General features: G+C 42.7%; 2 protein-coding genes across 5 annotated transcripts; one reads left to right on the forward strand and one right to left on the reverse strand.

The window, feature by feature from the left end:
- Positions 1-2,908: 2,908 nt before the first annotated feature.
- Positions 2,909-4,662, reverse strand: tmem238a (transmembrane protein 238a). Its single transcript, XM_055877433.1, has 3 exons — positions 4,602-4,662; positions 3,537-3,889; positions 2,909-3,314 (listed from the first exon to the last, which is right to left on the reverse strand). The coding sequence occupies exon 2, from the start codon at positions 3,879-3,881 to the stop codon at positions 3,564-3,566; it is 318 nt and encodes a 105-aa protein (XP_055733408.1). The 5' UTR covers positions 3,882-3,889; positions 4,602-4,662; the 3' UTR covers positions 2,909-3,314; positions 3,537-3,563.
- A 2,292-nt stretch (positions 4,663-6,954) lies between these two features.
- Positions 6,955-21,582, forward strand: LOC129819688 (splicing factor U2AF 65 kDa subunit-like). 4 transcript variants are annotated; one of them, XM_055876165.1, is made up of 12 exons: positions 6,955-7,122; positions 7,805-7,940; positions 8,076-8,114; positions 8,562-8,668; positions 14,647-14,786; positions 15,025-15,141; positions 15,333-15,471; positions 15,574-15,653; positions 15,824-15,946; positions 17,433-17,519; positions 17,991-18,242; positions 18,625-21,582. In XM_055876165.1, the coding sequence occupies exons 1-12, from the start codon at positions 7,074-7,076 to the stop codon at positions 18,757-18,759; spliced, it is 1,404 nt and encodes a 467-aa protein (XP_055732140.1). In that variant the 5' UTR covers positions 6,955-7,073; the 3' UTR covers positions 18,760-21,582. The 4 variants fall into 4 exon arrangements, with proteins under 4 accessions (XP_055732140.1, XP_055732141.1, XP_055732143.1 ...); XM_055876166.1 differs by having other exon boundaries at positions 15,824-15,928; XM_055876168.1 differs by lacking the exon at positions 15,824-15,946.
- Positions 21,583-22,078: the final 496 nt, after the last annotated feature.

Genomic DNA, 22,078 nt, shown 5'->3' on the forward strand with positions numbered 1-22,078 from the left:
TGGATTTAGAATGTCCTCTTCTCCAGTCAATTAGCACGGAAAGCTAGCAAAGTGGCGCGAAGCTCTCCTTCCTGAACATACGCAGACAAAGCAACACGCCTAACGTCCCGAAAAAAATTCAATAATATAATAAAACTATATTGAAAAAACATACTTTACGATGATATTGTCACATGTATCAAATAAAATCAAAGCCGGAGATATTAGTCGTCTATAACGACAGCCTTTCAGAAGGCAATACCAGGTCCCTTCGCGCGCGCTCCAGGAAACAGGAAACTGGTGACACGTCATACAAAGAGCTTTTATTCGACCCCAGATCAAGTTATACACTCCATTTCTTCTCTCACTGCCTGTCAACATCTAGTGGAAGACGTATGAAGTGCATGTATACTGATATATATCAAGGACATTTATAGGCAGGCCCTAGAACAGAGCATCGATTTCAGATTTTCCACTTCCTATCAGGAAGTTTGCTGCAAAATGAGTTCTGTTTTACTCACAGATATAATTCAAACGGTTTTAGAAACTAGAGAGTGTTTTCTATCCAATAGTAATAATAATATGCATATTGTACGAGCAAGAATTGAGTACGAGGCCGTTTGAAATGGGCACCTTTTATCCAGGCTACTCAATACTGCCCCTGCAGCCCAAACAGGTTAAATACCGGATTAGACTAATCATGATCTTCATTTAAGGCCATGATTAAATTGAAGACCATAATTCATTAATTAACCGTTTCTACAGACAGTGAGTAACGTGGCCGTGGCAGGCATACAGCGATCGAGGCTTTCAGTTACTGTTCGATTGAATGTTAAAAGGGCAAAACGAGTGACCTAAGCGACTTTGTGCGTGGTATGATCATAGGTGCCAGGTTCGCCGGATCTAGTATCTCAGAAATGGCCAACCTCCTGGGCTTTCACACATGACAGTGTCTGGTCTGACAAAACCCAGTTCCTTTTGCATCATGCTGATGGCAGAGTCAGGCTTTGGCGTAAGCAACATGAGTCCATGGACCGACCCATCTCGTCTGCTGTCTAAGGTACAGGCTGGTGGGGAATGTTTTCCGGGCACACGTTAGGTCCCTTGATACCAATTGAGCAACGGTTGAACACCACAGGGTATCTGAACATTGTTGCTGAACAAACCCAATAGAACATCTTTAGGATGAGATGGAATGGGCTGTACGCAGAATGAATGTACCGCTGTCTGATCTGCAGCAACTGCGTGTTGCCATCGCGTCAGGATGGACCCACATCCCTTTGGAACATTTCTGACACCTTTTAGAATCCAAGCCCCGAAGAATGCAGGATGTTCTGGAGGCAAAGGGCGGGTCCGACCTGGTTCCTGTACCTAATAATCTGGCCGGCGAGTGTATATTTTTGCTTGCTGACTCTTAGGGATCAGTTGAATCTACCCATACAATTGTGTAGATTTGTCATTTAGGTGAACTATCCATTTAAGCGTGGATCCAGACAAACCAGAACACTGATCTCACATTCATATATGTACTAGCCCAGATATGTACTTATATTATAGGTAGCCTAGTGGTTAGAGTTTTGGGCCAGTAACCGCAAGGTTGCTAGATCAAATTCCCGACCTGACAAAGTAAAAATCTGTTGTTCTGCCCCTGAACAGGGCAGTTTAACCAACTGTTCCTAGGCTGTCATTGTAAATAAGAATTTGTTCTTAACTGACTTCCCTAGTTAAATTTAACAAATATTAGGTCCCCCAGCATCTATGAGGTACAGAACATGCTGGAGAGTACATGATAATTATCTGCTACAAACTCATTACCCAGCTTATGAGGAAACAACCTCTTATAGAACACAAGTCAAAGACGCCTCTAAATTTGGCAGGACAAAACTATTTTCTCTTCTTCCAGGAGCGGTGGAGGCTGCTGAGGGGAAAACGGCTCACTATATTGGCTGGAACGGAGTTAACGGAATGGCATCAAACCATGTGTTTGATGTATTTGATACCATTCCACTTATTCTGCTCCAGCCATTACCACCAGCCCGTCCTCCCCAATTAAGGTGCCACCCACCTCCTGTGTCCAGGAGAGTCCATTTTCTCTTCCCTGCCTTCCATTAAGCCTGTTGTTGTTTTTAATATGATACTTCTTGCCAGGTTTACAGGATATCAGTTGTTTGACGGTATCCTCTGAATAACACAGCAATAAACTTCATTTGAGCCCCCTCAATATAAAGCTAATTCGTTTTTGTTTAAGTAATATAACAAAATCTCCCATTTTTCTCTTATTGGCAAACCAAATTGTGGTCATACACAGGACATAGAAGCTAGAGTACAATTATGAATATCTACCTCTGCATAGTGGTAAGAATAGTAGTCATCGCACATACTTACGTTGCTGTGTCTCTACGATGGAATATGCATTGTGTGCATGTAGGTTCTTAAGTGTGTTTAAAGGGATGCTGTGTGATTTGGTTGAATAAGAGTGTCCGTTCAAACAGGTCTACTGGTACATAATGTACATCACAGGAGGTTGGAGGCACGCATCTTAACTGGGGAGGACGGGCTCATAGCCATGGCTGGACTGGACTAAATAGAATGGTAATCAAACATACGCTTTCTTATGCATTTGATACCATTCCATTACAGCCATTATTATGAACTGTCCTCCCCTCAGTAGCCTCCTGTGACGTACATACTGTACTCTCCTTGTGGGGACCTGAGAGTAAATCTGTTTGTCTCCATCTACAGTTCACAGTAGGAACTGTCCCAAGATAAGAGGGAATGGATGGAGAGACTGAAAATACTGCAATTGCGCCTCCCAGAAACGTAAAACACAATGCATCACATTCACACTGCAGGGCTACCATCTAAACAATTTACATTACTAGTAAACCTATAGACATTTCCAAAATTGAAAGAGCCCGAAGCTGTTCACACAAGGACACATTTATTAGCAAAATAACGAAATTAAAATGATTGACTGTAAGGCCATTTTTCTAAATTAAATCACACCACACAAGAAATGTTGAATCACATCCACTATGCCACATTTAACAGATGAGCAATTGCATTATTCTTTTAAAATGTATTTTACTTTGGACATTAATAGTTTGTAATATACAGGAGACATAACATGCTGGGTGAGTGCATTTCAACTGCTTGGCATTAAACAGTGCTAATTACCCATCACACATTAATACTGCTGGACTCAAGTCTCAGAAGAAAATGTAAAATACTGCACGAGCACAAGAACTATTGAAGTCGTTCAATGTGAGGGGAGATTGGGGGTGATTGATCCAATACATGTCTGGCATCCACCCACCAATGTGTAGATGGAACGCCTATTGAGAGAAGAGGTAGAGAGAGGTTACGAATCAATTCATTATTTTAGACGCTGCAGAGTAGATGCATCACAAATAGCATGTCCAGTGGCGTATTTATTTCATTTAACTGAGAGTCATGCATGAGAACAAGGTCTCTTTCACAGATGAGCCCTGTAAGTATAATGTAGAATATGTTTTGGCCTATAACCCATTATTCAAGTCCCTAGTAACTTAACTTACCTGCTTTTATGGCCAGTCACCACAGCCCTAAGGCCCCCTGTGGCGATGGATGTGCATCTTGCGGCTGAGGGTGCGGGCCAGTCGGTCCACGGTGGTGCCGATGTGGCCAAGCTCTTTGCTGGAGACGAGGCCGTCAATGTTTCCGCTGTACCACAGCACCCAGCCCCCCAGGGACATGAGCATGAACAGTGCTCCTGTGTACACCAGGAGGTCCCCAAAGTCCCTGCCTTTGATACTCAGAGGGACAAAGACTCCCACCAGCAAGGCGGTGCCACCCAGCAAGTCCATCAGTACTGCAAAGGCCAGGGCCAGTTTACAGTGGGACAGGCCATCACAGAGCCCCATGGTCACACCTGAGAGAACGAGGGAATCAGAAATCTGACCTGGGGTTGCAACAAGTTGACACAAAAAAAAACTGGGTAAAGAATGAGTGCATCAAATAAATTCTAGGGGATATGAAAGGCTACAAGTAATTTATCATCTACATGAGTTGGATATAAAAGTGGTTGGTATTAGGTTACAAAGATTTAAACAATGTTTGTATGGGATAAACAGGAACCCACTGGTCAAAACGGGTTGAATCAACGTTGTTTCCACGTCATTTCGACCAAAACAATCAATGTAATGAACTTAAATCAACGTGGAAAACTAATTGGATTTCCAAAAGTCATCAAGGTAAGAGAATTTCGTTTCTTTTTCAACTAACCTTTAACCTAAATCCATTGCAAGGATGACATTTTTGGATGATTTCACGTTAACTCAAAACTCAACCAAATGTAGCCTAAATCAACTGAACGTTGAACTGAGATGGCACCAGTGGGAAGGCACTATTTTAGAACATCAGAATAGCCTAACTAATTACATTTTCACTCCAAAGGAACAAAGAAAATAGTTAGGCTAGGGAGGCTACATTGTTTTCAAACCATTGGCTTTCCATAGTCGGTAGCGTACAAGTTGCCCTTTGTCTGGAAAATGTGTCATGTTTTTACTTTGACCTGGTGAAACTGATGTCGAATCCGACATAGTTTAATGTCTTTTTTTTATTATCAAAAAATAGTTATCTACCTGGACAAGTTGTGTAATCTTCCGGAATTCGATCCCACCTTTTCACTTTTTTTGTGTTTTTCTCAACGACCACTTTACCCCTCCCACAATTTCACCTGAGCCCCGCCTACAAACGGTATGCAAAAATTGTATAAGACATGGTTATCATTGGTAGGCTAATAAGGCTAGAAGATGCAAATACAGTAGTTGATGTATGTGAAGACACGATGAAGTAGGCATAAAGTTAGTTTCACTGTAAATCGTATACATTTTCATTAGCCATCAGGAAGTCCGAAGAGTTACAAGTCGTACGCATGTGCGCTTGAGGAGAAAAGCTGACGAATTTACCTGATGGGGAGCGGATGGTTATTAACTTACTTATTAACTTGCGTCTTGTTTTTTGTTGCAGAACGAGGTAACAACTAATGACGATTCGATGACCTTTCATGCGAAAACATAAGTTGTTTTTACATGTATCTTCATTTGGCTTCATTTAGCTACATTTCAGCTTTGTGCAACCAATTTAGGAGCATGTGAACTTACTAGAGATACAACTCATATGGCGAAATTGCATTTGAATATTAAAGTTAATTGTTTTACAGCTGGTGACATCACCGTGTCGAAGGACTAATGACTCTTTTAACACTTTCCGCACAATGTATGATCCATGATGGTGCTTATTATAATGTTACAATGTTGCCATATGTAGCCTATCACAGATTTGCAAAACAACACTCATTCCATGAAAGATGACTGATCCTCGGACAAGCACGAGGAATGCAACAGACACTTTAACTTGTCTTCCTCCTCCGGTCTAATTGTTATTTTACTAAATTACTGCATTTACTATAGAAATGTATAAAAGCAGGGTTAGCCTACTCTCTAGGCACTTATATTTCAAGAGCCGCTCCTCCCTTTCTGGTTTATCAAATGACATAATTGTTAATTATGTGTCACTCGTGTCACTTCCATTGACTGTGGTCCCCAAAGGTCTGTATAATGTTGTGGATGGATGTGAAGTCTCCTTCCGCTTTGAGAAGAACATACAGAATACTAGTGAGTTAAGCAGCCCCTTATAAATATGTTCTCTTATCATGAAATGTCAGATCGTTCCGGGCTACTCGAACACAAGCAACGTGATCTGCAGTTTATTGACTCGTGTCACTAATTGGCTAGACATTCCACAGACCTGGAGGGTGGAGGTAATTAAACTATCATCCCTCATGAATAGGGCTCTGCATAATCACCTCTTGATACCTTCATCAACTCAATTAATAATGTAATTATGGTGTCATAGGTCATAACTTTTCAGTGCCTACCACCTGCTTCTGGCCATCACCTACAGGTTTAGAAACTAATGGGGGTTCCTTTCCTCCTATAAGTTCAGACATCAAGGGAAAGGAATGTAGACGAGAAGTTATTGACCTTCATGGGGATTCACTTACCAAAAGCTATAAAGCTTTGGTCACAGCCATTTGGCTCTAGCTTCAGAAGGGTTTTCCCCCCTACATCAGCTCTTGAAGTATCTTGTTCATTGTCCAAAGTGGAGATTGTGTTTGAATAATTTTCTAACAGTGGCTAATTGCAGGATTACTGCATTGGGGTCTCTGAGAGGAGTTATTTTTTTGTTTACTGAGAGATTTCTGTTCTCCCAACCTAATTTGTTTTGCAAGGAAGAAGAGATGTGTAAGAAAGGTTTGTAGTCTGTCACAGTATTAACTAAAAGCCACATTTTGTGATGTAGCCTATTACAGCAGTTACATAGAAAAATTGTGTTTGCTCCATCCTGAGTCATCCACTGTTTGTGCATGCTGTTTATGGTAATTGGATTATGTTTTGATAGCCATGAATCAAATACTATCTTTCATTCAGTCAGATGGCACATCAGAATGATGATTTGAGGTGTTGCTGCATGACTCATGGATGGTAGAAGCACTGACATATTGCAGACACTGCATTCCTCCGTTTGAGAAGAAAATGTGAATAATTTGAGCATATATTGTTGTTTTGATGGTAGAGAAAGTTAATGGGCAGGCACACCGTTCTGAGCCGTGGGTTTAAAGAAACTCCGCCTGTACATGTTTCATTTGTTTTCATTGTTGAACCATTTGTTAATAGCTGAATATTTTTTCATGTTTATTTTTCTTTTCATTTTCTTGCCACGTTTTGATAGGTCAGTGAAAGCAGTGTAAACCATCTGCTGTACAATAAAACAATATAATTTGTGCAAAATGTAGTTATGGGTTTTTGTAGTTGGTATCTGTCTTCCTAGATATTAAATTGATCAGAAATGTGCCTGTGTTTATTACTAACTGGCTGGCCTCTGAACAATATTCCAGAATTCCTCTGCTCAGCACACACACTAGATTAGCGTTATTCCATGCCGACAGAGGGCATCCTAATTCCTTGTGTCCGGTCTTGATTCAAACAGCTGTTTATTTGTAGCCTTGGTAGCTAAACTAACAAGATCAAGTCATTAAATCTAGGCCCAAAATGTCGGATTTTGATGAATTCGAGAGGCTGTTGACTGAAAATAAGAAAGGTGAGTGTTGCTGCACATTCATCCTACAGTAATGGTTAATTTGACCATCTACAGTAGCTCCAATATATTATTTTAGCTAGCTATCATACCGGTAGCTCCCTGTCACTGCATTGCTGCTAACTAGCTTGCACAAGGCCTATAAGGTGTTTACCAAAACAATATTATGACAAGAGACTCGCATGCTTGCTTGCACCTCTGCTGGCAGTGTATAACAAAAGGGTACTGTGACACGCTATCCATACCTGAATAGCTAGCTACATCTGCAGGATTGACTAGTGACATTTTTTTATTTGGGAGCCACATTTTTTAATTGCGACCTGTCCATTACTTTTTGACTTGTGCTGCTATTAAATGCAGCACGTGGACTATCCGATAACGTATCTAAAGAGTACTGTACCAGGACACACAACTATACATTTATGCAATGTAGAATAAGGGAATAGTGTTACAGATATGCCTACATATCGTGCTTTCTCTGCATGTTGATGGAGTGGATTTTGAATTGCCTTTTAACTCCTCTAACGTTAGCTATAACAGGAGTAGCAGTGTATGACAGTTTTTTTTTCTTTTTTTTCTCGGTAGTGTGTATAAGGCCTTTTCTCTCCTGCTGCAACTAAGGGATCCTGTGTCTTTGTCAGTGACTCTGCCCTACTCGCTTATTCTTCCTCCCTCCCCCTTTTAGAGCGGGACAAGGAGAATCGGCACGGACGGCGCACACTGTCCCGCAGTCGCAGCCGAGAAAGGAAGAAGAGGAGCTGGGAAAGGAGGAAGAGTAGGGCAAGCCGCAACGACAGCAAGGACCATCAACACAGGCGCAGGTGGATACCGCAGTTCAAGTATTTGAAATTGTTAATAGTTGTCAGCTTTGTGGACCATTGACTTGTTTCAACTATTTCTTTCCCCACCTTTATGCAATAGTAAACGGAATACCCATGTTTTAACTGTCATTTCAGCACACAGACTCAAAAACAATCCCAAGAGACTGTTGTGAGGTACAGTAATACAGCGGACAGTGACTTGCATGACACCTTCAAAGTATAACTGCTAATTATGAGTCAGCTGTCCATCTGTTGGTTAAGTACTGTACTTGGTGGTTGTTGTGTGTACTAACGTTAGAATTGCTTCTTAATACAAGGTCAAGGTAAGGGGAGACGACTTGGATCTGTTACTGTCTTAGAGGCTTGCTTTGAAATCCGTGCTTATATTTTGGTCGATATCTGATGTCTAATTCATATACAAATGTGACCATGTAGGTGCCAGGAAGATAGAGTTCTGAGAGGAATGTGTTTTAACTATCCATCCAAAATATTTATATTTTTAATATCCCTTTGATTCCCATACTTTTGTGCTATTCGTTGTCCTCTGTCCACACAGTCTCTGCATTGCCTGGCTATATGTCCATCTCTCCTGTCCTGTCCCCTACTGTTTCTCTCCTGCAGTCGCTCTCCAGCTCTGCACAGAGAGAAGAAGAAAGTGAGGAAGTACTGGGATGTTCCGGCACCAGGCTTCGAACATATCACCCCCCTGCAGTACAAGGCTATGCAGGGTCAGTTTGGCAATACTTGTCAGCTCTCACTATAATAGTGTCACATCACAGTCCGTATTATGTCTGCTCAAAAGCAAAGGCTGTTGATGTGATATTGTATGAAAGTAATCAACTCAGTCCCTCTCTCACTTCATACATATACAGTACAAGTCAAACGTTTGGACACACCTACTCATTCAAGGGTTTTTCTTTATTTTTTACTATTTTCTACATTGTATAATAATAGTGAAGATATCAAAACTATGACATAACACATATGGAATCATGTAGTAACCAAAAAAGGGTTAAACACATCAAAATATATTTTATATTTGAGATTCTTCAAAGTAGCCACCCTTTGCCTTGATGACAGCTTTGCACACTCTTGGCTTTCTCTCAACCAACTTCATGAGGTAGTAGCGCTAAACCAGCAACTAACAAAAACAAGATCCCACAACAGAAAGTGGGAAAAAGGGCTGCCTAAGTATGATTCCCAATCAGAGACAACGATAGACAGCTGCCTCTGATTGGGAACCATACTCGGCCAAAAACAAAGAAATAGACAACATAGAATGCCCACCCCAAATCACACCCTGACCTAACCAAATAGAGAAATAAAACGTCTCTCTAAGGTCAGGGCCTGACAATGACGGCCAGCCAACAGCGCTGTAGAGATCACAATGATGTGTTAGATGTTTTATCTACACAGAATAATATATATCACATTTACATAAGTATTCAGATCCTTTACTCAGTACTTTGTTGGAGCACCTTTGTCAGCGATTACAGCCTTGAGTCTTCTTGGGTATGACGCTACTAGCTTGGCACCCCTGTATTTGGGGAGTTTCTCCCATTATTCTCCTTAGATCCTTGCAAGCTCTGTCAGGTTGGATGGGGAGCGTCGCTGCACAGATATTTTCAGGTCTCTCCAGAGATGTTCGATGGGGTTCAAGTCTGGGCTCTGGCTGGGCCACTCAAGGACATTAAGAGACTTGTCCTGAAACCACGCCTGTGTTGTCTTAGCTGTGTGCTTAGCTGTTTGTCTATGTCATGTTGGAAGGTGAACCTTCGCCCTAATCTGAGGTCTTGAGTGCTATGGAGCAGGTTTTCATCAAGCATCTCTCTGTACTTTGCTCCGTTCATAGTTTCCTCAACCCTGACTAGCCTCCCAGTCCCTGCCACTGAAAAACATCCCCCAGCATGATGCTGCCTCCACCATGCTTCACCATAGGGATGGTATTGGACAGGTGATGAGTGGTGCCTGGTTTCCTCCAGACGTGACGCTTGGCATTCAGGTAAAAGAGTTAAATCTTAGTTTCATCAGACCAGACATTCTTGTTTCTCATGGTCTGAGAGTCCTTTAGGTACCTTTTGGCAAATTCTAAACAGGCTGTCATGTGCCTTTTACCCAGGACTGGGTTCCATCTGGCTACTCTACCATAAAAGCCTAATTGGTGGAGTGCTGCAGAGATGGTTGTCCTTCTGGAAGGTTCTCCCATCTCCACAGAGGATCTGGAGCTTTGTCAGAGTGACCATCGGGTTCCTGGTCACCTCCCTGACCAAGGCCCTTCTCCGCCGATTGCTCAGTTTGGATGGGCGGCCAGCTCTAGGAAGAGTCTTGGTGGTTCCAAACTTCTTCCATTTAAGAATGATGGAGGCCACTGTGTTCTTGGGGACCTTCAATGCTGCAGAAATGCTTTGGTAGCCTTCCCCAGATCTGTGCCTAGAAATGCTTTGGTAGCCTTCCCCAGATCTGTGCCTCGACACAATCCTGTCTCGGAGTTCTATGGACACTTCCTTCGACCTCATGGCTTGGTTTTTGCTCTGATATGCACTGTCAACTGTGGGACCTTTTTTTTTTATTTTTTTTTTTTATTAATATTTTTATCCCATTTTCTCCCCAATTTTCGTGGTAGCCAATCGCTAGTAATTACTACCTTGTCTCTTCGCTACAACTCCCGTACGGGCTCGGGAGAGACGAAGTTCGAAAGCCATGCGTCCTCCGAAGCACAACCCAACCAGCCGTACTGCTTCTTAACACAGCGCGCCTCCAACCCGGAAGCCAGCCACACCAATGTGTCGGAGGAAACACCGTGTACCTGGCCCCCTTGGTTGGCGTGCACTGCGCCCGGCCCGCCACAGGAGTCGCTGGAGCGCGATGAGACAAGGATATCCCTACCGGCCAAACCCTCCCTACCCCGGACGACGCTATGCCAATTGTGCGTCGCCCCACGGACCTCCCGGTCGCGGCCGGCTGCGACAGAGCCTGGGCGCGAACCCAGAGACTCTGGTGGCGCAGTTAGCACTGCGATGCAGTGCCCTAGACCACTGCGCCACCCGGGAGGCCCGTAACTGTGGGACCTTATATAGACAGTTGTGTGCCTTTCCAAATCATGTCCAATCAATAGAATTTACCACAGGTGGACTCCAATTAAGTTGTAGAAACATCTCAAGGATGATCAATGGAAACAGGATGCACCTGAGCTCAAATTCGAGACTCATAGCAAAGGGTCTGAATACTTATGTAAATAAGGTATATACTGTATTTTTCTTTTTTATGAAGCGCATAAAAATCGTCTGTCCTGGGTTGCATCACTCACTACCGAATTCCAAACTGCCTCTGGAAGCAATGTCAGAACAAGAACTGTTCCTTCACGAAATGGCTGAGGAGCCGCTAAGATCACCATGCGCAATGCCAAGCGTCGGCTGGTGTGGTGTAAAGCTTGCCATCATTGGACTCTAGAGCAGAACTGTAAAGTTTGGTGGTGGAGAAGTAATGATTTGGGGCTGTTTTTCATAGTTTGAGCTTGGTCTCTTAGTTCCAGTGAGGGGAAATCTTAAGGCTACAATATACAATGACATTCTAGTGGATTCGGTGCTTCCAACTTTGTGGCATTCAACTTTGTGGCAGAGCCCTGACCTCAACCCCATTGAACACCTTTGGGATGAATTGGACTGCGAGCCAGGCCTAATCGCCCAACATCAGTGATTGACCTCAATAATGCTCTTGTGGCTGAATGGAAGCAAGCCCCGCAGCAATGTTCCAACATCTAGTGGAAAGCCTACCCAGAAGGGTGGCGGCTGTTATAGCAGCAAATGGCAGACCAACTCCATATTAATGCCCATGATTTTGGAATGAGATATTCGATGAGTAGGTGTCCACATACTTTTGGTCATTTAGTGTACCTACCATAGCCAGTTCAGCTCTAGCTAGCCTTTAGCCATCTGTCAGATAGCAGTATCTAACAGCTTTTGTGTGTATGGAAATGTTTTGTAGCCTTTGTTTTGTCCCGTTTTAACAGAAGTAAATTTGAACCATTGTATCATTAGCTAGAGCTAGCCAAAAGTTGGGTAACGTTAGCTAGCTAGCTCACTGACCTTTGCTATTATTTTTGCCTCAATCACACTAGACCCGAATCAAATGATTAAACCAGCGGCCAAACGATTGAAGGCCGATATATTTCTTCAGCGTAATGTGGGTTTTTATGAGTCAGTAAAGCAATGTAACGTTATTCAACTGTTAGTTTCGATAGTTAATTCCCTACTTTTCACAGTGACACATTATAAACAGCTCTACGGGCTACACTGCCATGGTGTACAGTCAGTACACAACACAATGCTCATCATATCCCAGCAGGGTCAGGCAGCCAGGGAAGACCAGTCTACGGAGCTTAGGTGAATTTTGCAATCAGTGAATGGATACAAAGTTCCATCTTGAGTTGATGGGTAGGCTACAGTCTGGGATCTAGGAATACTGGTAATTTCAATTATTGAACCGTTGATTCTATTCTTGGATAATATAATGTATAAATGTACACCAAGGTAATTCTTTGTCATGCTTCATCTGAGCAGTATCAGATGGGGACCTGGGTCTCAGCAGAGTCAGGCAGCCAGGGAAGACCAGTCTGTGACAGTGCTGAGGAGAACTTTGGCAGATGGAACACTTTATTCTCTCTGTTTAGCAAACACTGGACAAGTAAGAAGCTTCAAAGATTGAAACTATTTTAAGTCAGTCTGACAAACATTTCCAAACGGTATCAAGGTTTTGTCCCGATGACGCAAAACAGGTCAAACAAAAATGCGAGGAAGACCTGGGAGACATTATTGATGATGATAAATGGATACAGATGTGTTATAATGCCCAGTCATGTTCATATAATCTCAGACATAAATTATTGCAGTTTATTATCATCCATATAACATATTATTAGCCAGTTAAATGCAATATCATGCACTCATAAATGTACTTCCTCTGCTGGATGTTTAAAACACAAAAGGGGACATATTTGCATTTGTCATGCTCTTGTGAAGGCTGGCTGAATTCTGTCAAAGAGTATGTTCTTTTATCCCAGCATGTCTACTGATTCTCTCTGTATTTGTTTGCTTATAAATGTTGATACTGGAGACTGTTATCAGGTGAAACTGTAACCTAGCATTTATAGAGGCTAAGCCGATAATGTCACATTGGACGTGATGCATCACTAGATTTGATTTATGTCAAGATTAAGGGTATACTGTGCAACTTTCATAAGGTCTGGATTCCCTATGGAATACTGTACAACAAAAGGAGTCTATTGAAAACCTATTTCGTCAATCCCTAGCTTCTGGGCTGCTCAGTCCTGGCCCTGGGGGTCTGCCGTACTGTTGGTTGTCACTCTGGCCTTGGCCTAACACACCTGAAACCAGTAATGGATGTTTCACTAAGATCCTAAAGCTGGGTGGGGTGTGTTGTGTTGGGTTGGGTTGAGGCGCTGCAGGGCCATGGACCCCTAGGGGCAGGACGGGGTAACCCAGCTTTATTGTGTGCAAGGTGTATGTGTGTTTTTATTAAATGTTTGATTTCCAAACCTTTCCATTGAGACATAAAATATGGGAAGGAAGTTGTGTTGGGGAGAGAGTTGAGTTATTGATTAGACTGGTGAGGGTTGGGGGTGCAGGCGACTCGGGCTGGCTGGGTGGTCCGGCTGAAATTTGATATAGAGGATATCTTAATAAAAAGTATTTTGTACTTTATTTGTAAGAATTTGTTAGGCTATTGGTTAAAGATGCAACACAATATTGATTATTGAATTATCATTGATCTATATTGAACAAAAATATAAATGCAACATGTAAAGTGTTGGTCCCATGAAATAAAAGATCCCAGAAATGTTCCATACGCACCAAAAGCGTATTTCTCTAAAATGTTGTGCACAAGTTTGTTTACATCCCTGTTAGTGAGAATTTCAACTTTTCCAAGATAATCCACCTGAAAGGTGTGGCATATCAAGAAGCTGATTAAACAGCATGATCATTACACAGGTGAACCTTGTACTGGGGCCAATAAAAATACACTCTAAAATGTGCAGTTTTGTCACAAGTTGTGCCCGTGCCCACAGTTGTGTCAAGTTGGCTGGATGTCCTTTGGATGGTGGACCATTATTGATACACATGGGAAACTGTTGATTTTGTGGGCATTTTTTCTTACTTTTTGATGTTCTAAATAGAGATGGCTAGAAGGGTCATGGGTCATTTTAGATTGTGTAGAAATTCAGGAAATTAGCTTTAGATGCCCCCAAAAATAGGAGGACCCTCAGAACCCCCGGCAAGTTATATCACCCCCCACTTCTAAAACCAAAGTTGTGCCCTTGCCCACAGTTGTGTCAAGTTGGCTGGATGTCCTTTGGATGGTGGACCATTATTGATACACATGGGAAACTGTTGAGCATGAAAACCCACCAGCGTTGCAGTTCTTGACACAAACCAGTGCGCCTGGCACCTACTACCATACCCCGTTCAAAGGCACTTAAATATTTTGTCTTGGCCATTCACCCTCTAAATGGCACACATACACAATCCATGTCTCAAGGCTTAAACATCCTTCTTTAACCTGTCTCCTCATACCTTATAGCTTTCACCCTGGAGTCACCTGATCAGTCTACGTCATGGAAAGAGCAGGTGTTCCGTATTTTTTCTCCGTTGGGAGTCATATCTAACTTGAGTCCATGTTCCTTTCTCAGCTGCTGGCCAGATCCCAGCCACAACCCTACTGCCCACAACCCTACTGTCCACCCACACTTCTGTACCTGTGGTGGGCAGCCAAATGACCAGGCAGGCCAGGAGGCTCTACGTTGGCAACATACCTTTCGGAATCACAGAGGTAGGTAATAGAGAACTGCTACCCATTCCACACTACTGTGTTGTACATAAGGCCTAAAATACAGTTAAAGACTAACGCCACAACCCTATGAGATATGGGTAGTAAAACTCTGCATTTCATCATCGCTACTGTATCATAGCATCAGCCTGGTCGAGAGCCTTCTACATCTGCCTTCCCCACTGCAAAATGTATAGTAACACGATACACTTTGGTGTGATCGTCCATGTTGTGTCAATAGGAGGCTGTGATGGATTTCTTCAATGCCCAGATGCTCCTCGGCAGTCTTACCCAGGCCCCTGGCAACCCTGTTCTAGCTGTGCAGATAAGCCAGGACAAGAACTTTGCCTTCCTCGAGGTGTGCTCAACTAAAATGTATTTAATATAAAAACAAAATAGCATGAAATAGATCATGGACGGCAGTTATTAGCTAACTTGCATTGCCCTGTAACAGTTTCTTTCCTGAGTGCTGAAGTTTTGTTGACTTCTGCATTCTTCTGCAATAGCACGTCATAATGTTGACCTTCTCTCTACCTGTTCCTCTTCCAGTTCCGCTCGATGGACGAGACGACCCAGGCCATGGCCTTTGACGGCATCATCTTCCAGGGTCAGAGCCTGAAGATCAGGCGGCCTCACGACTACCAGCCCCTTCCCGGCATGAGTGAGAGCCCCAGTGTCTATGTACCAGGTGGGTCTTTCCATAGGACATCCACGGCTTGTTGACCCTGTCGAATCCTCTGATTTCAATTCAAATGTACTTAACCCTATTTCTCACCGTTGCTTGGATTAGGAGTGGTTTCGACCGTGGTGCCAGACTCAGCCCACAAACTCTTCATCGGTGGCTTGCCAAATTATCTCAATGATGATCAGGTCAGACCTTTCTAGCTCGTTGAAGATCTTCTTTCTAAGTCTCTGGCATGATCAATAAATGTTATGCTACTGTTTTATTTAAGGTCGAGAAGGATTTGATTCAGTTCCAACAATGTTACTTGATAGAGCAATCTGTTTTCCTGTCTTCACACCCTGCCTTCGTCACCTAGGTAAAAGAGCTATTGGTCTCCTTTGGCCCTCTGAAGGCCTTCAACCTGGTCAAAGACAGCACCACGGGCCTCTCCAAGGGCTACGCCTTCTGTGAATATGTGGACGTCAGTTTGAATGACCAAGTCAGTGTCAGATATTGTACCTGTATTGCTGTGTGCAATCTTGTTATAGACTTGAGGTTAACATAAGGTCATAGACTCTTGGGCTGCATGTCAATAGTCCAAAGTGACTACCCTGTGTTTCTTCTTTCATCTGCCCTGATCTGCTATACCTGGCCAAGTGAAAGCAAATCTGATATAGAATTTTATTATGAATGTCTATCATTTTTTATTATTCTAATCGGTCTGCAACCCAGAGTGTGTAAAGTTCCGGTTTAAATGAAACAGACAGAATTCCTAGCTCACAATTAGTCAAATCAAAATGTATTCACGAGAGCTCTCCCATTCCCATACAAAGATATTCCTTTTATAACATTCTTCTAACCTACGCACACACACACACTAACATTAGGAGAGCTATCTTCTTCTCTAGAATTCTGACCACAGTTTATCACTACCCAGCTGACAGTTCCAGTCCCCCCCAGATAAAGGAAACCTGGAGGGGTACTCCCTGTCATATCGTACATTCCCAGATTTATAGCCAGCATTTCAAGACCTCCAGAAGCAATTTAACTTACCTGGTACATTCTTTTTCGTTTACTTACAACTCCGTTCTGTTTTGTGTGCATATGTTCCTTTTGGAGGCAAGAATGGTCTGTCCACCCTATTCACAAATGATTGATTCATATTAGTACACAGGGACTGGTCTCTAAATGACATTCTCTGCTACTTAAAATGACTCACAAACCAATCCCTTCCCTAGCATCATGGAAGAAAGACCTTTCCGTATGTAGTACTGTGACTAATTGGACTAGAGTTTGGTCCAACATATCGATTTCATCAAGAGACCCCAACCACCAAATTCTACATTGCGATTTTGCCCATAGAACTTACTGTACACCATGCAAACTATTTAAGATGAATGCTAGACAACCCCCAAATTGCTCAATGTGCCCTCCGGGGGCTCCTGGCAAATTGTTTCATATGGTTTGGGAGTGCCCAGTGATTTAACATTTCTGGAGTTGTGTTTCATCCTGTCTTTCTGACATAATGAGTAGAAATGTACCATGTTCACTATTTTATTGTTAAATGATGACACTAGACCTATCTGTCAAATAGCAATGTATTTGGCTGGCTGGATCAACAGCAGCCCAAAAAATGAGCCTCACGTTGGCAGCCTCCTCATTATTTAAACAGACAACAGTGGCTGCTGTCATTCATGGCTATTATTGACATGGAAATATCTGTAGGACTGTAGGCATGCATGGGGCGAGTGAAAGAAACACATTTGCTCTTTCATCAACGTTATGGCTCTGTAAAAAGACTGCTATCTAACTTTGGGTTTGGGAAGTCCTGTGGGTGGGGGGTGGGATGGGATGGGAACTGTTTGTCTTGTTCGGTCTTGTCACTTGTTCTTCTGTCCATGTGTACCTGTTTTGTGTACCTTTATTACAAATAATAAAAAATAAAAAACATTTGATCACTGTTCTAATTCTGTTTGCTGACTCAGGCCATTGCAGGGTTGAATGGGATGCAGCTGGGGGACAAGAAGCTCCTGGTCCAGAGAGCCAGTGTTGGGGCCAAGAACGCAGCTCTGGTGAGTACCAGAGATGATAGACTACAGAGAGAGGCACACTTTACAAATGGATGGTGTTCAATATAAGACAGAGATGGGGGAAAAATGTGTGATATTTTGGGGTAAGTTAGGACCTAACTATCCCCTCTGTTTCAAATGTTCTCTCCCGTTTTGTGCCTTACTGGACACAAGCCTTCTTCGATCCACCTCCGCTGACCTAAAACATCAAGCTGTTTCATAACTTAATCAGGACAATCCAGAGCTGATTAAGGAATTAACTAAGCGTATGCACCACTACAAAGTAGACAGTATTATTACAAAAACAAGTTGGCAATTGAATAATAACTGTTTCATTATTTATTTATTTTTCTTTCATTTCCTTCTGTGTTTTTATACCATAAATATTCTAAAACGTTTTCTAAAAGTAACTCATGTTCTTTCAACCTTCCCAATAACCAACACCTCTCCCCACCCCTCCCGTCACCTCACCAGATAGGTATGAACCAGACCCCGGTGATCCTCCAAGTGCCAGGCCTGATGCCCACCTCCATGGCCTTGCTGGGTGGCCTGCCCACTGAGGTGCTCTGCCTGATGAACATGGTGGCTGTGGAGGAGCTGCTGGATGACGAGGAGTACGAGGAGATCGTGGAGGACGTCCGCGGTGAGTGCAGCAAGTACGGCCAGGTGAAGAGCATCGAGATCCCCCGGCCTTTGGATGGCCTGGAGGTCCCAGGCACTGGGAAGGTGAGGGGGAGAGGGGAATAGGGGTACCTGGGTATTAGGATGGGATAGGGCATGGGGTGTTTGTTGCAGTGTTTTGAGGAGAGTTTGTGTTGTTTAAAAGTGAATTTGTTCAGTTCAGGTGAAATTATTGAATCTCCTTGGGGAAATTTGTCTTTCGCCTCCCATCAAACAAGCATAGCAATTCATAACTTATCACTCTTGCCTAGGCTTGTGGTAATAGTTTCCAATGCAATAATCCCTTTGTGTGTGTATGTGTAAACATGTATCATAGTTGATTGCTGTAGAATTAGATTTAACATGGTTGTCTGGTTCCATACAGAATGGCCATACACCCACTTTCCTATCCTTTCTTTCTTTCCCTCTCTCTCTCTCCCTCCCTCAGATCTTTGTGGAGTTCATGACCCTGTTTGACTCCCAGAAGGCCATGCAGGCCCTGACAGGCAGGAAGTTTGCCAACAGGATGGTGGTGACCAAGTACTGTGACCCAGACGCCTACCACCGCCGAGACTTCTGGTAGACCTGAGAACCAGAGAGAGGGAGAGAAGCAGAGTTTCATGTTATTTATGTAATGATATGAATATTTATGAGCATCACAACACTCAACTTTTTGCACTTTAAAAGAGGAGGCGTAGAAAGTTCATTTAAGGCCACTTATCACTGTAAAATCAGCAGAATTGGTTGAAGTATTACTTTTGTCCTCGTCGCTTATAATTATGATTTCATTCAATGAATCAAGTTCAATCATGATTTTAACCATTTTATTGTGTTCATGCCTGAGCCTCAGGTACCAGTTGTTTATTGTTACACCAAATGACCAAAAGTATGTGAACACCTGCTCATCGAACATCTCATTCCAAAATCATGGGCATTAATATGGAGTTGTTCCCCCCTTTGCTGCAATAACAACCTCCACTCTTCTGGGAAGGCTTTCCACTATTTGTTGGAACATTGCTGCGGGGACTTGCCCAAAGAGCATTAGTGAGGTCAAGGCACTGATGTTGGGAGATTAGGCCTGGCTCGCAGTCGGCATTTCAATTAATCTCAAAGGTGTTCAATGGGGTTGAGGTCAGGGTTCTGTGCAGGCCAGTCAAGTTCTTCCACACAGATCTCGACAAACCATTTATGTATGGACCTTGCTTTGTGCATAGGGGCATTGTCATGCTGAAACAGAAAAAGGCCTTCCCCAAACTGTTGACACAAAGTTGGAAGCACAGAATCGTTTTGAATATCATTGTATGCTGTAGCGTTAAGATTTACCTTCACTGGAACTAAGGGGCCTAGCCCGAACCATGAAAAACAGTCCCAGATCATTATTCCTCCTCCACCTAACTTTGCAGTTTGCATTATGCATTGGGCAGGTAGCGTTTTCCTGGCATCCACCAAACCCAGATTTGTCCGTCGGACTGCCAGATGGTGAAGCGTGATTCATCACTCCAGAGAACGCATTTCCACTGCTCCAGAGTCGAAAGGTGGCGATCTTTACACTACTCCAGCCGACGCTTGGCATTGTGCATGGTGATCTTAGGCTTGTGTGTGACTGCTCAGCCATGGAAACCCATTTCATGAAGCTCCCGACAAACAGTTCTTGTTCTGACGTTGCTTCCAGAGGCAGTTTGGATCTCAGTAGTGAGTGTTGCAACCGAGGACAGACGATCTTTACGCGCTACACGATTCAGCACTCTGGCGGTACCATTCTGTGAGCTTGTGTGGCCTACCACTTCGGGGGTGAGCAGTTGTTGCTCCTAGACGTTTCCACTTCACAATAACAGCACTTACAGTTGCCTGGGGCAGCTCTAGCAGGGCAGAAATGTAATTAACTGACTTGTTGGAAAGGTGGCATCACTATGACGGTGCCTCATTGAAAGTCACTGATCTCTTCAGTAAGGCCATTCTTCTGTCAATGTTTGTCTATGGAGATTGCATGGCTGTGTGCTTGATTTTATAAACTTGTCAGCAACTAGTGTGGCTGAAATAGCCAAATCCACAAATTTGAAGGGGTGTCCACATACTTTTAAATATATATATATATATACAATTTTCAGAACATCAACGCCACTTATCGTGAAGTCTGACTCATGTCTGAGGGGACACGCAAATACTGTGTGTGTGTGTCTACATTTAACTTATCATCACCACCCTCTTTTGATAACAAAATGTCTGAATATTATGGAATGTTTTGACTTTGTGGCTCTGGCACCAATTCTCAGTGGGCAACCCCCATTCCACAAGAAACAATATAGTATATTAACAGGAAGTATCTGATGAACCAGGCCAGATTCTGTAATAGAAGGCTCTCACCCAATCAGAGGTACTGTGACTGCCTCTGAAATTGATACAGCTGGGTCGTGTTCATTAGGGCACATCGTAGCAAAGCGTTTTGCAACAGAAAACAAACGTGTTTTTCTTATTGGAAAAGTTCAGATAGTTCAGATCTCTGTTTTCTTCAGTTTGGTGTCTAATGAACATGACCCTGAACCCCCCGCCCACAGCTTCCCTCCCTCTCTCTCTCTCTCCTTAGAAAATCTGCTATACAGCTAAAAGCCTTTTTCAGAGTTATCACTGCCCTGCCTCGACCCTTGGTTGGTTTTGTAAAACATTATTGACATTGACTTACAATCACTAGGTAATGTTATTTATTATTTCACTGTAAAATCATATCTGCTGTATTTTTGTATTATGTTTTTATATGTTTCAATTGTAAATTCCTATTTACCCCAGTTGAGCTCTCATGGCTTTGCCTCAAAGTGAGATCTCTTTAGGACCCAAAGAGGCATGTGGATCTGCACTTGTGAGACTTTCTGATGGGTGACATGAATTCAGGTTTATGACAGGCAAGACAATATCAAAGTGAAGATAATGTAGATAATTTGTAGGTGTAGGTAGGCTCTATGAAACGATATGAATCAATTACATACCCCTTTCTTCCACTTCTCTTTCCTATTTAATCGTTTTCATTGTCTATACTACAAGCACCACACTTGGAGGAACCTGTCTGACATTGTTTTACTTTCTATTCCCATCCCCAAGACCTTCCGCTGCTTCGAATTACATAATGGATATTTCTTTTGACAGGTTTTGTGCTCCAAATGCTGGTAGTCTCCTGAGGATCTTTCGATGATTTGCATTACCGAACCATTTCCACATCTAAGACTGTTTGTTGTTTTCCTAAACAGGTTGAAAGATTATGTAAGAAAATGTATTTGTCTCTGTCCTTATACTGTCAACAGGTTAGTAGGTGGGAATTTTTGCACTCCGTCACTTCCCTCAACATTGTAAGGTTGTATTTTTTATTTACAGAAGGTCTGAGTGATCACATTAAAACAGATTTAATGTACTCTGATGCCTGTCTGATCTGTTTAATGTCTACAAGATATTGAATCAGAATTTTAGTGAGCGTGTGGCTCGTCCTTGGTATTTTATAGAGCCAACTATTTAGGTTCTGCTCCAAGAAGGAATATTTTTTATGGTGAATTGAAAAGGGGGTCAAAAGGTGTGATAGAACAGTGTCCAGAGACTCCATATAAAACCGATGTATATCAATGAGGCTCCATAGTGGCGCAGTAGTCTAAGGCACTGCATCTCAGTGCAAGAGGCGTCACTACAGTCCCTAGTTCAAATCCAGGCTGTATCATATCCGGCCGTGATTGGGAGTCACATAGGGTGGTGCACATTTGGCCCAGCATCGTCCGGGTTTGGACATCATTGTAAATAAGAATTTGTTCTTAACTGACTTTCCTAGTTAAATAAAGGTAAAAAAATATATATAAATAAAATCTAGATTCATGTAATCTCCAAGCTAAAGTTACTGCTGAATTGCTGTCAAGTGTTCCCAAATG

Source organism: Salvelinus fontinalis, chromosome 22 (assembly GCF_029448725.1).
Source record: "Salvelinus fontinalis isolate EN_2023a chromosome 22, ASM2944872v1, whole genome shotgun sequence".
NCBI lineage: Eukaryota > Metazoa > Chordata > Actinopteri > Salmoniformes > Salmonidae > Salvelinus > Salvelinus fontinalis.